Source organism: Primulina huaijiensis, chromosome 16 (genome assembly GCF_012295235.1).
Source record: "Primulina huaijiensis isolate GDHJ02 chromosome 16, ASM1229523v2, whole genome shotgun sequence".
NCBI classification, from domain to species: domain Eukaryota; kingdom Viridiplantae; phylum Streptophyta; class Magnoliopsida; order Lamiales; family Gesneriaceae; genus Primulina; species Primulina huaijiensis.
This window is the reverse complement of record NC_133321.1, coordinates 19,155,712-19,171,136: the sequence shown is the minus strand read 5'-3', so window position 1 is coordinate 19,171,136 and position 15,425 is coordinate 19,155,712. Positions and strand designations below refer to the sequence as shown.

Below are 15,425 nucleotides of genomic sequence, written 5' to 3'. Positions count from 1 at the left end.
ATAATTATATCAAACGATGGTGGCCGAATGATTGGGTAGGCTATGTTTGGTAGCCATGATAAATAATCATCTCTTATCTCATGTTTGGTTCATTTTAATTTAACATGGAGGTCCTTGATTATTATTGAAAGCCCTCACTATTTATGTTATTTGTATGATTAAATATCATTCCTCAAAAGTGTGATAATGTATAATTTTTTAATAGTGATAATGATAAGATTGTATATTAACTATAATATCCTTGAATTGTTTTCTTCAATATAATATGAAAATTAAAATTAGTGAAAATTTAATAATTAATATAATATTTAAATTTTTATTATATTTTTTTCATAAATTAATTTCATATATTTTTAATCATTTTAAAGAAAATAAATTGTAATGCAAATCTATCTTAAATTAAATTTTTATAAATTTCTAATCTTGTTAATTAATTTTTTTATGAAAATAAATATTTATTAAATTCTAATTTATTTTGTTTAATGANTCTTGTGGCATTTTGGTCATTGCAATAAAATTTACAAACTTAATCAATCATTTTAAAATTATACCAAACACCATTTATTTATCCAATCATACTATTAATCCATATCTCTCATTTTTTAATCACTCTAATTACTAATCATTTACTTATCCCATCACACGTACCAAACGGAGAAGGTACTAATTCCGGATGGGATTGGATAAATCATTGAATAATTAATAAATTCACAAGATTATTTTTTAAAAAAATTTTATTTTATGGGACGAACATTTGGGTCATTTAATTGAAAAGACATGGTTCTAAGAATCAATTGATATTGCCAAACTCACGATTTTATTTATTAATTTATAAAATTTTGTTTCATTGATTGAATTGGATTTAAACAAAAAAAAAAAAAAAAAAACAATTTTACACTTTGCACGTCGTTTATTGAGATAGGAAAATATTCAAGTCAATGTGTTTGTTTTTTCTTCCGATTATTTCCACCAAACTTTTTTTATGTTCATCTATGCTTCCAACAATATCATCTAAATTCGCTTTCATCACATTTAAAATCATTATAAGGTTGAAAATTTTAATTTCCACTTCCCGTAATTTTTAGAGGGGTGAAAACATAAAGCATCCGTCTAACATCGGTAATTTTTAAAAGTATATGATAATTATTGAAACTAAAAATGTAAACAAATTAAGTCATTTGCGAGCTATTCTGAGTTCACTTTTTTTTTTAGTTTAGCTTATTGAGCCAAACTCGAGCTCGATTTTGAGCTCAACAATTTTAACAAGCTGAACTCGAGCTTAAGGATATTCAGCTAGTGAACATATTTGCGAGCTTGAACTCGGCTCGTTTATGTGCCTCGAGCTCGGTTAGTTTGTTGGGTCGTGAATGTACAATAGCTCAATCATTGGAATAAAACTTGCAATTGTCTCACATCGATATCTAAGTGAAATAGATTATATTGAAATATTATAAAATGATAAATATATCCCCTTAAATTCTCATATTTAATCGGTTTTTTGGTTAAAAATTCTTGAAATATTTTTTATTTCAATATTGTTTATAAGAATTTCACAAATTCTCCGTTAATGTAATTTTTGTTCATCAAGTTTAGCTTCTGTATTTTTAGAAATAGATGATTCATTCAAAAGTTTAGCTTTTGTATTTATCTTAAAACTTTTAATTACATACGATAGTGTTTGCAAATATTTTTAAAACTGATTATGCATTTTTTATTTACAAAGTTTCATTTTTTAAACAAATTTTCGAAACACATAGTGAATCTAATCAAGATATATGTGAATTAACATATATTACATGGAAAATTTATATTTATATTTATATATAACAAACTATTTATTCCTCATTTCAATAGCATGATTAATCAGACACAATCTACCCATTAATTGGTTAAGTAATTAATTAATTTAACAAATAAAAGATAAAAACTGTTTATGCAATAGGAATCATGTCATCATTTTTAATAATAATATTACTAATTAGAGATAGTAACAAAGTTATTTTTTTCCCCAAATTAGTAACAAATGACTTTAATTTGGGCTATCTTGAATTTAAAGGGATTGGTAATGTTTCTTTTGCTCGGCTAGCCCAATTGCTTATATTTGCTTCTGAGTTTCTGGACCGCACCATTTTAGGCTAGAACCCAGTTTAACCCAAACCGTATCGCTTCATCATATTAAATTACTGAGTAGGTTCTCTCAAAAACCATCGATTCGATTTATATTTAGAATAAAAAATATTAATATTAACGTAAAAATAAATAATTATATGTATCAATTGAGATACTAGTTTTTGTATTAATTATGTCTATATAAAAATAGAACATTTAAAAAGTATGTCATTTATTGTCTGCACTAGGTAGCCTGTCAACTTCGTTCAACTTGTTTGTCACCAACAAATTTCCTCTCATTTTTTAATTTTTTTAGATACCATCTCAATTATTCGTTTCAAACTTTTGACATTTTTCAAAGATCATTAACTTAAATTTGTGTAGGTATATTGTTAGACGATTTCACGAATCTATATATGTGAGATGAGTCAACCGTATCAATATTCACAATAAAAAGTAATATGCTTAGCATAAAAAGTAATATTTTTTCATGGATGACCCAAATAAGAGATCTGTCTCACAAAATACGACCCGTGAGACCGTCTCACACAAGTTTTTGCCCTTAAATTTAGTGTATATGATTTTATTTACTTTGGAAATAGAAAAATAAAAAGATATGGTGCATATTCGAAAATCTCTCCAACAAGCTGTTCGATTGTGATAACTGGTGAACCAAATGCACTAAGTCCAACAAATTAATTAGGTACTTTGAAGTTAAACCACTAGTAATCATCTTTCTTCATATTACCTATTAAATATTTCTCGGAAGTGAAGCATATTTGACAATATACCTATCCATTGTTTTTCTAGCTTGTATTTAATATAATATATACTTTAAAAACAATTAATCTTTTAATTAAAATTTACTAACATAAGGTAATACTATACTATATTATTTGAGATAATTATCATAACGAATTTTAATATCTAAAATAATCTTACACTATTAATACTTTTTTTATATGAAAAATCATTAACAAATTAAGAAGTCAAACAGAGCTGAACTAATATAATTATATTTTATATAAAATTTGTTATTTATTATTATGATTTTTTATATGTCATCTAAATATACATTATTTATTTATTATTAGCAAAAAATAATCAAAGTCATACGGGTACTAATTCCGGATGGGAGAGGATAAATCGTTGAATAATTAATATGTTCACACGATTTTTAATTATTTTGTTGAATTTTCTGGAACGAACACTTGGGTCCATTTCATTGAAAATACATGTTTTTTTTTAAAAAAAAAAAATTAATCACTTGATATTGCCGACTTCACGAATTTTTATTTATTTTTTTTCCAAAAATTAAATAAATAAATAAATAAATACACAAAGAATATGGAATCACAATTCATAGATAATGGCAACTAGTTGATTGGGGAGAGGAGCATAGGAATACAATCTTATCACTTGGGAGGAATCAAATAATTCCATGCCAATTGCCACACACTTTGCACATCATTTTGCAATATTGTGAAAATTATATATATATAAAAAAGACTAATTCTATTTTATTTCAATTTTTTAATTGGTTTAATATACTAAATAAATCATATTAGATTTTTTTATTAGATAAAAATAAGTATTTATGTTTGTAAAGCATGAAATTCATATCTTATAATAAAGGGAATGGTCCACTGAATTTCATTTTGGAGATTGGTCTCTCTATAAACTGAGATAGGAAAATAAGGCAGTGTGTTTGTTTTTCCTTTCCTATTATTTCCACTTTCTATATTGATTTATGCTTCCAACAACATTTTAATTTTTGAGGAAATATATCTACATTATCCACTATTTTTGTTTAATTATTATCATCTAAATTCGCTTTCATCACATTCCAAATAATTATAAGGTTGAAAATTTTAATTTCCTATTCCCCTAATTTTAGAGGGTGAAAAAAAAAATCAGTTTAAAGTCGGAAATTTAGGAAAATTCACTAATTTTTAGAAATAAATGATCCAAATACTGAAACGAACATTGATATAAGTTTCAAAAGAATTGTCATGACATGACAAAACGTCGTTGGATTCATGTGATAAGATAATAAATGATACATAAGTTTAAAAGTATGGATAACTGAAGAATATATAACTCCAATTATCACAAAAATCAAATCGAATATATATAGAGTTTTGATATGTTGCACACCTACCGTGCACACCTATATGAGCACCGATGATGTGTCACTCACCCATTGAATGTGATGAAATATAGAAAAATTGTGCATGCAATGAGTTAGTGACACCTCATCGGTGCTCACATATCATTCGAATCAAACAATATCTCGTTTTATTTATCTATGTCGTGGAGTTGGACTGGTCAATCTGATCCGCATAGAATTGGGAAAGTAGGGGACCTCATGTAAATTTTATATACTCTCAATTNCAAAATTGACCAAATTAGAAATTGAATTTTAAGCTACAAATTTACATATACGACGAAAAAATAATGGAGTAAACCCTTTTGGAAAGTAATAAGAGTTATTATCCATTTGAACGTTTACCTCAAAAAAAATATTTAATATATTTATTGAGTCGCCTTGGTATTGTCATTGCCTTAACACAAAGTTTTATTTTATTTTATTTATTGGAATATAAAATTTCAAGAGTTTAATTAATTGATTGATTGTTTATTCATTTATTTAATTTATTTAAAGTATTAAAGAGTGGAGGGGTCAATTGTCAAAACCATACTAACTTCCACCTATATCACAAAAGTTATGTTTATATATGTTTCAAGAAAATAATTATTATATTATATAATATTCATATGCATCATTGAATGGAAAATTTCACCTATAATAATTATTTTCTTGAAAGCGAGACAAAATAAATAACAAGTCTGCTTCATCTCAACAACTAAAATAAGTATTAACTAATTTTTTTCCATTATTTTTGCAATTTCAAATGTAACATTAGCTTTGTAACCATATGAAGTGAACTTTGACTACGTGCAAATAAAGTTAGGGGAGAAAAATGGCCGAGACTCGAAAACTAACTCCGACTCGTCGTTATTCTCTTTAAAAGTCCGACCATATAAATAAGGTTTCTGCTGTGTTGGCTAGTTTTACCAGCACAGCAAAAGCCTGCTCTTCCGATAGACCACTCAAAATATACAGTTCTAAAGCAACTCGAAACAATATGGATCCGAGAGTTAGGCGTACCCTTTAGCGTGTTATGGGTGAGGGTTTAAGAAGGTTGATGGATTTTGGATTAGATTCAGTAATTCAACGCCGCCCGTTTGCCCAATGCTGCCTGTTGTGGTTACCGGGCCTGATGTTCTGACTCCTCTGTGCAAGATTCTGCTTTGGGAGCTCGTGTATCTCCATGACTTGTATCGTTCTCTGTTTCTTGGCTGTTGACAAGTACAAGATGATTGAATAAGTGATGAAAATGATTAATCATATGGCTCCAAGTAGGGGAACTGACCATTTTCTGCTTCTTGATAACGCTCATGAAGTTTCCGCTTTGCGGCCTCCAGTTTCATCTGAACTGAATCCTCGTTGTTACTCGACTTCTGGCGAATAACAAAATGATTAATGCAGGAGGATGAAGATCAGAGCCGCTAGGACACAATTATAATATGATAATCATGAGTCTATCTGAAATACCATCTTTTGTTGAGGCTCCAATGGTTTCTTTTGAATTGCGCCTTTGTCTGGTTTTCTTCTGCCCAGTCCCGATTCAGTACTGTGAAGCCTGTTTGATTGTTTAATCAACTTAGGTTCTTGATTTCTCGATTTTTCATCTTTCCTGTCTTTTGCAGGAGCCCCTGAATCAACAACATTCGGAGGCTTGAACTTGGGAATTTCGGGCTTCTCAACTCTCGACCTTCTGCCATTCTCTCGGTTTTCTTTGACAGCCCCACTGTTTCTTGGATCTGAAATAACATTATTCCCGTTAAAAATCATGAACCTCTTTAGTTCACTTCGTCGCGGGGAATAAAAATAAAGAACTGAATAGCAAAATCAAACAAAGAAACTCACTTCCATCATCATCCATGCCATCAAAGAACTGTACCAGTCGCAACCGAGGAACAATGCAACATAAACAAAGATCTGTTAGTCCACAACGAAAAAGTCCATACTTTGGAACATTTTCTAATTACAAAAGAGAAGACACGACACCTGTGAAAGCTCCATTGAAGAAGGAGTAGCAAAGAAAGCTCCTTCATCTAGTGGAGGAGATGGAAGCCCTTCCTCCTCTTCTTCAATGACAGAAGTTTTCACAGATTCAGTCGCTACTATTGCACCTTCGAGACATAAATAATTTACTAATACAAAACAAGACGTAGAAAAGAAAATTCTAGATGCAATGTACGGCAGAAATATCTTCAAGTAGCTACCTGCAATGGCTTCTGTAGAACTAACAACCCAGGCATCAACCATGACCGTCCAATCCCTGAATTTCAGAACATTGCGAATAGGCAATAAGCAAAAGAGATTTTATAACATATAAGATACAAGATGAAATTTCAAATTATTATCAATGGTCAAAAGGGCACAAAAGGAACCACTCAAACTTTTCCCTATACCCAAATCGCAGCTCCAAGTTAAAACTTTTCAAACATGAATGAGAAATAAAATGAAATCTGAACGTTTGGGACTAACCAGCACAGTTCACAAGCATGTAACACGAATGAACTAAATAAATACATGTATGTCAAAGCAATCTGGTATTAGATCAATCTAACCAAGTTAAGCATCAAACATCAATAACAGTAGAGCAAAGAGCACCCACCCAACTAAAGTCCTAACAAGATTCCGAATTTCCTTTGATTTATGCTTCCGTAGAGCATTAACAGACTTTCCAACCTCGGTAGCCTGAAGTAGAAACAAGAAAGTTACGACAACACTCGTAAAATGTGAAACAACAATAGAGAAGCATTTATGCCTCTGAAACAACTCGAAACGCAATCTATATCTCCAGTCAAACCTTAAGAATCTCCACAGACAAAGGTAGAAGCTGAAGCCTCCTCAGGTAATCAAACAATAACAAATCAGACTGTGAAGAAACAAAAAAGCCAACGATCAAAAGAGATAATCAAACCAAGCAATCAATATAGAAGCAAACACGCTTCAAAATTCTACCATAACAAAGGTATTAACGTATCGATTTACTTGGTTACAAAATTTAGCATAAATCTCATAAAACAGATATCTCAGCCAATCCAAGAACTAGCAAAAGATTACGGGGTAAAATTAAATGAATCGTCAACAAAAAAGCATCTTGATGAAAACAATAATTTGGAAACAAAATCAAACCTCTTCTTCACTATTATCAAGAATTTCCTTGATCCTCATGACCTCATCATATAACTGAGACTCCTCCTCAATCTCATCAGTCAAAGCTTCAGCTTCCCCATAGCTGTAATTACTGACTTGATTCGCATTCATCTCCATTATCTCCCTCTGATCATCATTTACACAGCTATTTACCTTGCTTTCTTTTGAATCTTTACTCCCTCCGGCCTCAATCCCACTTTTACGCTTCTCCCCACTGTTTTCAGCACCATTTACATTTGGCACAGCCAATTCAATTTTATCGCAGCCAAAACATTTAGTAACTTTACATGTGAATAGCATCTCAGCAATTCGATCCCTTTTTAATTTGAAGTTGTAAGGGCAATCAGAGGCCGCAACCATGATTGCTTTCTCGATTATACTGAAGATATCACAATTAGCAGTCCTGAAGTACTCCCTCCACTTATCAAGAATCACCGAACTGTTGGCCATGATAAAGATTCAATTCTCAAGGCCTTGTTAAATGGGAACTTCAATCAGTGCCCAGATAAAAAAAAATAACAAAAAACGAGTTTTTATCACAGATAATGGATGAAAATCTAATCTTGATGACACCCAGATATCAAAAGTTTCGGAATTTTTAACGCAACATCTGAAAAGTTGTGTTCCTTTTTCATCGGCTCTGGCCCAAGAATTTTGATGGGCACCTCTTATATCCGATTGAGAAAAAGGAAAAGGAAAAGAAAAAAGAAAATCCGACCCTCAGCCGATGATCGGATTTATAAACAGGAATTGAGTACAACGAGAAAAAATCGAAAAATAAGTGGAAAAAAATGATATATAAATTTGCAAGCTATTCCAGGGAGATTCTCTAAACAGACAAAGGAAAAAAGTAAATAATCCAGAAAAATTATTGCGAAGTGTGATGGTGAAAGAATTAGATGCATTCCATTGAAACGCAATGGAGAAATTCGGAGGAAAGTTATGTGTGGATTAAGGAAATTAAAATTGTCAAAAAAGTAATGTGAGATATTCTCTCCGTCTCGGTCTCTCTCTCTCTCTCTCTCGAGAATACCATACAAGAGAATGATGTTCACAGAGAGAGAGAGGGGGAGAAGAGAATAACATTATTATTAAAATATATTTTATTTGTTTATCCGATTTTTGGTGGGTTAAACGGATTAGGACACTTTTTTTTTTATTACTAAAAAAAATAGGTTAATAAATGCAACTGTTACATCGTCGAAAAACAAGTAACTATTTGAAATCCATAATAATGAGTATAATAAAAATAAAAATAAAAATAAAAAATTATATAAATATAATATAGTCAAGTAAAAAAATTTATATGAATATAATACATTGAAGTTATTTTTTTACTTCTATAAATTTTTATTTTATTATATTTATCATATGGGTGTCTTATTTAATAATATATTTTGCAATAAATAACATTAAAATGTTACATAAGATACTCTTTTTTTTTTTTTTTTTTTACTTTTAATTCAAAGGTTTTGAAAGTTCTAAAAGCCAATATTTTCTTAGAGAGCAGCGAGCCATGGTTAAGAGTTTTTTTCCATTGGCTTATCTATATTATCCGTAAATAGATTTTAAAGAGATTATATTGTAGACATAAAATTATAATTTTCCAAAATGATATTCTATTATTTTATTTTTTTATAGAGAAAACTGTTAAATATTTTAATTTTCTATTATAGAGAAAAATGTTGGAAATTTAATTAAATTCAAATTTAAAAAAAAATAAAATTTTATTTTAAATAATATTTATATTCTATACATATGCAATACATGTGCTTTGTACACTAGCTACATAAATGTTTTTGAAGAGGACGCGCATTCACCAGTTTACCAATAAATTTAGATTATAAGGGACTATAAATTGACACCTATGTGAATTTTATATTTTATAGAAGATAAAAGAATTCAATAAATAAATCTATAAAAGTTCGATATATAAGTAAACATTTATTCTTTTATAAAATATATATTTAGATCCGGGGTTTTGACCTATAGGAACATTTTTATTTCTTTTTTTAAAAATATTTGGAGAAGTTGGTGAAAACCTATCCATAAAATTATATTACTATGTCATACAAATTGTGGTACACTTCATGTGGAAATGTGGTACACTTTATGTGGAAATGTGGTACTAAAAAAGTACCCAGAGACTGAACACAAAAAAAAAACGACGGCTGGAGACTGAAAACCAATTTCTCGAAAATATTTCATAGCAGTCAAGCAACAGCTCCTATGGATAGCACTCATATATTTGATAAAAAAAAAATTATTGCAATAACCAGCAGTGAAAACCAATTATTTTGCAATTTAAAAAAAAAACAATATTTTGACGGAAATTTTATTTTTTGTCATGCATTTTGTACTTATTCTATTTTTAATTTTAATGATGATAAATTTGTATTTTTAGTCTTGTAAATTGTATATTTTTTTGACTAGAAGACACGATGAACTTGATTAAAAAAATACAAATTACACGAGTAAAATAAAAATTCATCGTAACATGACAAGAAAATGAAAAGAGCCAATAAGATAGAAATAATGAATCACAATGAAATGCAAGTTACATGACTAAAAATATAAACTCATTGTTAACTTGAGTAAAAGTGAAAAAAATTTAATTTGCCTATTACGGTCAGGTATGTATAAGAAAAAATGGATATCGAATTCGATATGAGCATTAAATTTTGGGTCGTAACAGATATAGGCCGGGTAACGGGTTTGATAAAACTTGACTCAAAACGATATAAATAATAATATTTTTTAATTATATTTTATAATAATATAACAAACTATATCACTTAACAAATTTTATCCTATCATTTTTTTAATAGATAAATATCCAGCGTAGAAAAAAAAATCAATACATCTTACAATATTTGGTGATGAGGAAAAACTTTAAGAAAAATATTTTGATTAAGTTAATTTTGTAATAAGAGTATTAATCTGAATTACTTGTTTTATTTCTTGCTATAATTGTTTTAATTAAATATTAAAATTTTCAAAATATATTACAAATATAAATTTTTTACGGGTCAAAAACATTGGATATGGGTTGGGTTGGGTATGTACTTATATTTTAACGAGTTGAGATGTGTGAATCTCTAAAAATTTTAACAGATTCCATCTCGAGTTTTAGCGGACTCGACCAATTGTCATTCCTAATTTTGAGGTGTAAAATAGTATCTAATAAAATTTAAAATCCAACCTTTTTAATAGGTTGTGTCATTTGTTTGATTGTAAATTTTATATGTCTTTTCGTCTCAAATTTCAATTTCACTAATTTTCCTACTACAAACCACCCCACCACATCCACGTGCCAAGTTGACCTTATTTAATTTTTTGGCGTGAAAATATAAAGAGTTTGACGAAAGAAAACTTATTTTTTTTATGTATTAATATTGTTTATTTGGATTAATTCATTTGTCGATTGTATTTTCGTTGTTTTCAGTGTTAGAATGAATCGCCTTTCAGATGTAAAATGGCGAGTAAGTCGTGTTTCTAGCAGCACGCTATTGATTAATTGGAAATTATAATAACTCGGCGACCTGAATTTTGGCGGTTAAGCAATCTCCACTGTATCATGGGACCCACTGTTCTAGTGCAACAATCTTTATCCATTCATTTTTTTTTCCTTTCCCAAAATTAGAAAAAAAGGGTTCTAATCTTGATTTTTAAGACAGGGTTATATTTGCAACTACGATCAGGACAAAATAACAATTTAATTTATTATTTCACTTTAATTAATTTTTTTGTAGATAGTATGTTTCTACTAGAGGTAACTCACTCTAATATTTTTCATATAAAATTTCGAGTTTAGGTTCAATTCAAATATAAACTAATGCTTGAAAATAAAAAATAAAAACGAAAGAGAGACGAGAATCCTTATATTTGGCTCATTTTGTAAGTTTTTTAATGAATGAATCAAATAACATATCTGATTTATAAAATTGATTCGTGAGATCGTTTCACAAATTATTTTGTGATATTTATAATAATTTAAGATTTATTAATTTTTTTTATTTATTTTGAATTAAGATGTTCGTATATACTAGTATCGAAACTAACCCTTTTAATCTAAGATAAACCAAACTGCACAAAACACACGAGCAATGAGTGACTCAGTCTCATCCTAATTTCATATTCTTTTTCTTTTCTTTTTTCGACTATATGGAAACACATGTAGTCCAATATCCCAATTCAATTCCAGCTAATATTTAATCTTTGTATTTAATTAATTCATGAGGCAATGATATTCAAAAAAGACGACGACAATCTAGGATACGATAAACATGTAAATGGTAGTTAACGTTTAACTTCTTAATCAAACCTGAATTTATAATTTGCTAGTTCAAGTTACCACAACTTATGTATCTTCATTATGTCATGTTTAATCTTTTAAGCAGTGTTTAATTTTAATTAACGACTTGTTCTAATCCAATTTTAGGTTGGAGAATGTTTCGAAACCCTTGAATTATACGTACTCTTCGTGTATTCCAAAAATAACAGACGTATACGTTTTTTTAGAAATTTGGTCAGCTGTCTTGGTGAAGCAAAGCTGCACATTTGCATTTTTAACGAATTATTATTATAATATATTAAAACAAAAAACAAAGGAGAAACAAATTCATTGAATTGGATAGAGTTGTTCAAAGTCAAGTCAATCAAAGGCAAATATATCATTAGAAAGCGCGTTATCAAATAGAGGATTAGTTACCATTGGATGGGCTTCAAAGTCAAACTTGGTCTGTTTTTTGTCAGACGGTCTCACGAATCTTTATCTGTGAAACGGATCAACATTATCGACATTCACAATAAAAAATAATACTCTTAACATAAAAAGTAATATTTTTTCATGGATGACCTAAATAAGAGATCTGTCTCACAAAATACGACCCGTGAGACCATCTCATACAAGTTTTTGCCTAGAAAAAAAATACTTAACAAAATCAAAACAAAACGAGCAGAGGAGGAATGCTACCAGACTCAATACGATTAAAGACCCCTATCAAATCAAACGTGTAGCAGTCATTATTGTGAACACAACAACTGTAAATGACTTCAGATTCAGAACCCATTTCTTGTTATCAATTAACCAACGTAAATTATCCTTTTTAGCGCTCTAAGATGAAAACTTGCCACGTCCAACATAAACTATTACTAATTTTAAGATAGTGGATGATTATAGTATAACAAAATGGAATATCACGCTCTAAATTTTTGACCAATTTCATTGAATTCTGTTTGCACGGACAGCTGAAAAATGCAAATTTCCAAAATATATTTGTTTTTTTAATAGCTAAAATGCATCCGAAAATTCATCTGCGCGGCTGTTGGTTATTTGAAAAAATATTGATCTGGATTGGGATTTATCTGATTATATTTAAAAATAATAATAATGTATTGAATGAAGAAAGGGCCGTGGTGATTAGGACGATGAACCTTAATCGCGAGGAAAAACAGTTTCAGATGGCAGAATCAGGGATTGAAAGATTTCATTTCAAAAGTTGAATCATTTGAAATGACTCGATAACTGATACTTAAAAATATTTTGCATTTGGTTCAAATAAAACTAAGGGTGTTTGGTTTGAAATATATGAGTTTGAAAATTAGTCGAGAATTTAACAATATCTGTATCAAAAGTAGGAAATTCCAAATCCTTCTGCACAAACAACGCAAGATCACCAGTCACCAGCTTAAGGTTGATGTGGGTAGTGGTCTTGTGCCTGGAGAAACTAATATTTTGTTCAGATACAAAGTCAAGCAGGTGATGTAGAGGAACAGGAAGCTTGCGATTCTTTGTGAAGCTCCTTGAGCACGGCAGCGAGTGACTCTGGGTTGAGACCAATCTCACAAAGCGATATCAAAATAGATAATGTGTGGCGATCGAGTCCAGTTTCAAGAATGTTCGACATGTGGAACACTAAGTCCAGCGACTCTCGTGCAGTTCGTGCAGCTTCTGGATCCATTTTCTGCATAAAAATGTGTTAGTCAACAGAGTTTAAAAAAAAAACCTAGAAGGAATATTTATTTGGGTGCAGGATTGTACAATATCTCATGTTATCATCTCCAAGAAAAGATGGGAAAAAATAGAGCAGCAGCAGTTCGGCCAAGAATGCATTGCAATAAATGCAAAAGAAGAACAAGGTGAAAATTCAATTGCCTCGCAACTTGGCACATGAAACAAATGATCACTGAGAGAAATGTGGCTATAATTAATCGACTAAAGGTGGTGCAGCTTTAGTTTGAATACTCTCATCCAATAAAGCTCCCCTTTTAAACCCCAGTATAACTTCATGGCGATTGCACATGGACAAGGATGACACACAAATCGAAATCCCTAAATTTTGAGACATTATTTACAAGTAAATCAGGATTTAGAAACCGAATTTCCTACAGATCGTAAACCATTTCAGTAAGGTAAAATCGATTTGACTCACCCGTGGATAGAAGATAAGTCTAACCTATGAGTTTTCTTGGCAACACATAAGACTGAATTTCTTGCTGTCATTTCTTAATAGCAGCTTATATAGCTCACTGAGTTGGTGAATAGAAATTGACGAACCCTAATCCCCAAATGAGCCAGCCAATCCATATGGTTGTTTGGCTAAATGTGAATATTGTATTAAATAAAACTAAGAAAAAAATAAAAAAATTTGATATCCTCACAACCGTTCTATGAATCACAGTGGAAAATCAAACACAAATTATCCAGACTTCGTATAATCATCCCATCAAGCAAATTGTAAACGACTTTAAGCTCAAGAATACAGACCCCGAGCACATAAAATCGACATTTCAAGACTCAATTTATGTTGCCCTAATTGTGATGCATTGACATAAACATCTCTTTTTATTTTTCGATGATAACGAAAAAAACCTCACCGCTTGGTAATATATTTTTTTAAAACAAAACCCTTTTGTTTCTCATTCATATGCAATGAACCCCAATAAATTCATTTTTTAATAGTCAAACAAGCAACAGTAGCCTCTATTCTATTTTCTTCCCGTCTCCTTCCTTGTCTTACCATTTTCCCAATACATTTTGCTCTGATTTTACAAACAACTATAACATAATTTCTCTAATTCAGACAAAACCAAGAAACCAAAAAGAGTTAATTGAGTTTAATACAAATTCTAAAGTAACATAAAAACACTGTAAAAAAAGGGGATGGCAATTACCTTAGCTATCTTCTCAGGAATAAGAATACCCGCATTGGTTTTTTCAGGTGGAGTAATTTTTTCAACTAGAACACGGTTGGTTCAGGAGTGGTAACAGGCGCTTCGCCGTTGTTATTCCTCGAGGAACAAGAAGAAATAGTAGGGTTCTGGAGAAATTTCTGGAACTATTTCGCCAAATGACAGAGAATAATTAAAAAATACAAAGAAATATATATATATATATTATATATTTATTTATTTATAAAAAAACCCATTTTTAGGGGACCGAGAACTCAAAACCCGGTCAAATTAAATTATAATTACTCATAAAAAAAAAGATTTAGATCTATGTTTCCCTATCAATTTATTTTCTAACATAAATTGAATCTAACAAGGTTTGATTTTATTCTTTTTAAATATAATATATTGATTATTTTACTCAATTTAATTTCGATAATTTTTCTAATGAAATCAGCCAAACTAAATAAATTGTTTTTAAATACGTTTTACATTTTTTAATAAATTCAAATTTATATTAGATTTTAAAATAAAACTTCAAAATTTTAATCTTTTTGACAATTCGGTTATTTCGAATACTAGCTGAAACAATAGATGTTAATTCGTCGGTTGATTTTGTTTTTTATTTTAAAGGTAAAAACTTGTGTGAAACGATTTCACGGGTCATATTTCGTGAGACAGATCTCTTATTTGGGTCATTCATGAACATTTATTTTTTTTTATGCTAAGAGTATTATATTTTATTTATGAATATCGGTATGGTTGACCCGTCTCACAGATAAAGATTCGTGAAATCGTCTCACAACAGACCTACTCTATTTTAAAAAAGATTGCCAGGTTCATAAGTTAT

General features: G+C 29.8%; 2 protein-coding genes across 3 annotated transcripts; both read right to left on the bottom strand.

The window, feature by feature from the left end:
- Positions 1-4,963: 4,963 nt before the first annotated feature.
- LOC140961575 (probable mediator of RNA polymerase II transcription subunit 26b) lies at positions 4,964-8,461 on the bottom strand. 2 transcript variants are annotated; one of them, XM_073420195.1, is made up of 9 exons: positions 7,382-8,461; positions 7,053-7,121; positions 6,858-6,940; positions 6,463-6,518; positions 6,245-6,369; positions 6,104-6,131; positions 5,729-5,997; positions 5,547-5,631; positions 4,964-5,472 (listed from the first exon to the last, which is right to left on the bottom strand). In XM_073420195.1, the coding sequence occupies exons 1-9, from the start codon at positions 7,850-7,852 to the stop codon at positions 5,345-5,347; spliced, it is 1,314 nt and encodes a 437-aa protein (XP_073276296.1). In that variant the 5' UTR covers positions 7,853-8,461; the 3' UTR covers positions 4,964-5,344. The 2 variants fall into 2 exon arrangements, with proteins under 2 accessions (XP_073276296.1, XP_073276295.1); XM_073420194.1 differs by having other exon boundaries at positions 5,547-5,634; positions 7,382-8,460.
- Positions 8,462-12,977: 4,516 nt separating this feature from the next.
- Positions 12,978-13,368, bottom strand: LOC140961139 (mitotic-spindle organizing protein 1B-like). The gene has a single exon (XM_073419434.1). It carries the CDS (start codon positions 13,363-13,365, stop codon positions 13,156-13,158), a length of 210 nt encoding a protein of 69 aa, XP_073275535.1. The 5' UTR covers positions 13,366-13,368; the 3' UTR covers positions 12,978-13,155.
- Between the last annotated feature and the right edge of the window lie 2,057 nt (positions 13,369-15,425).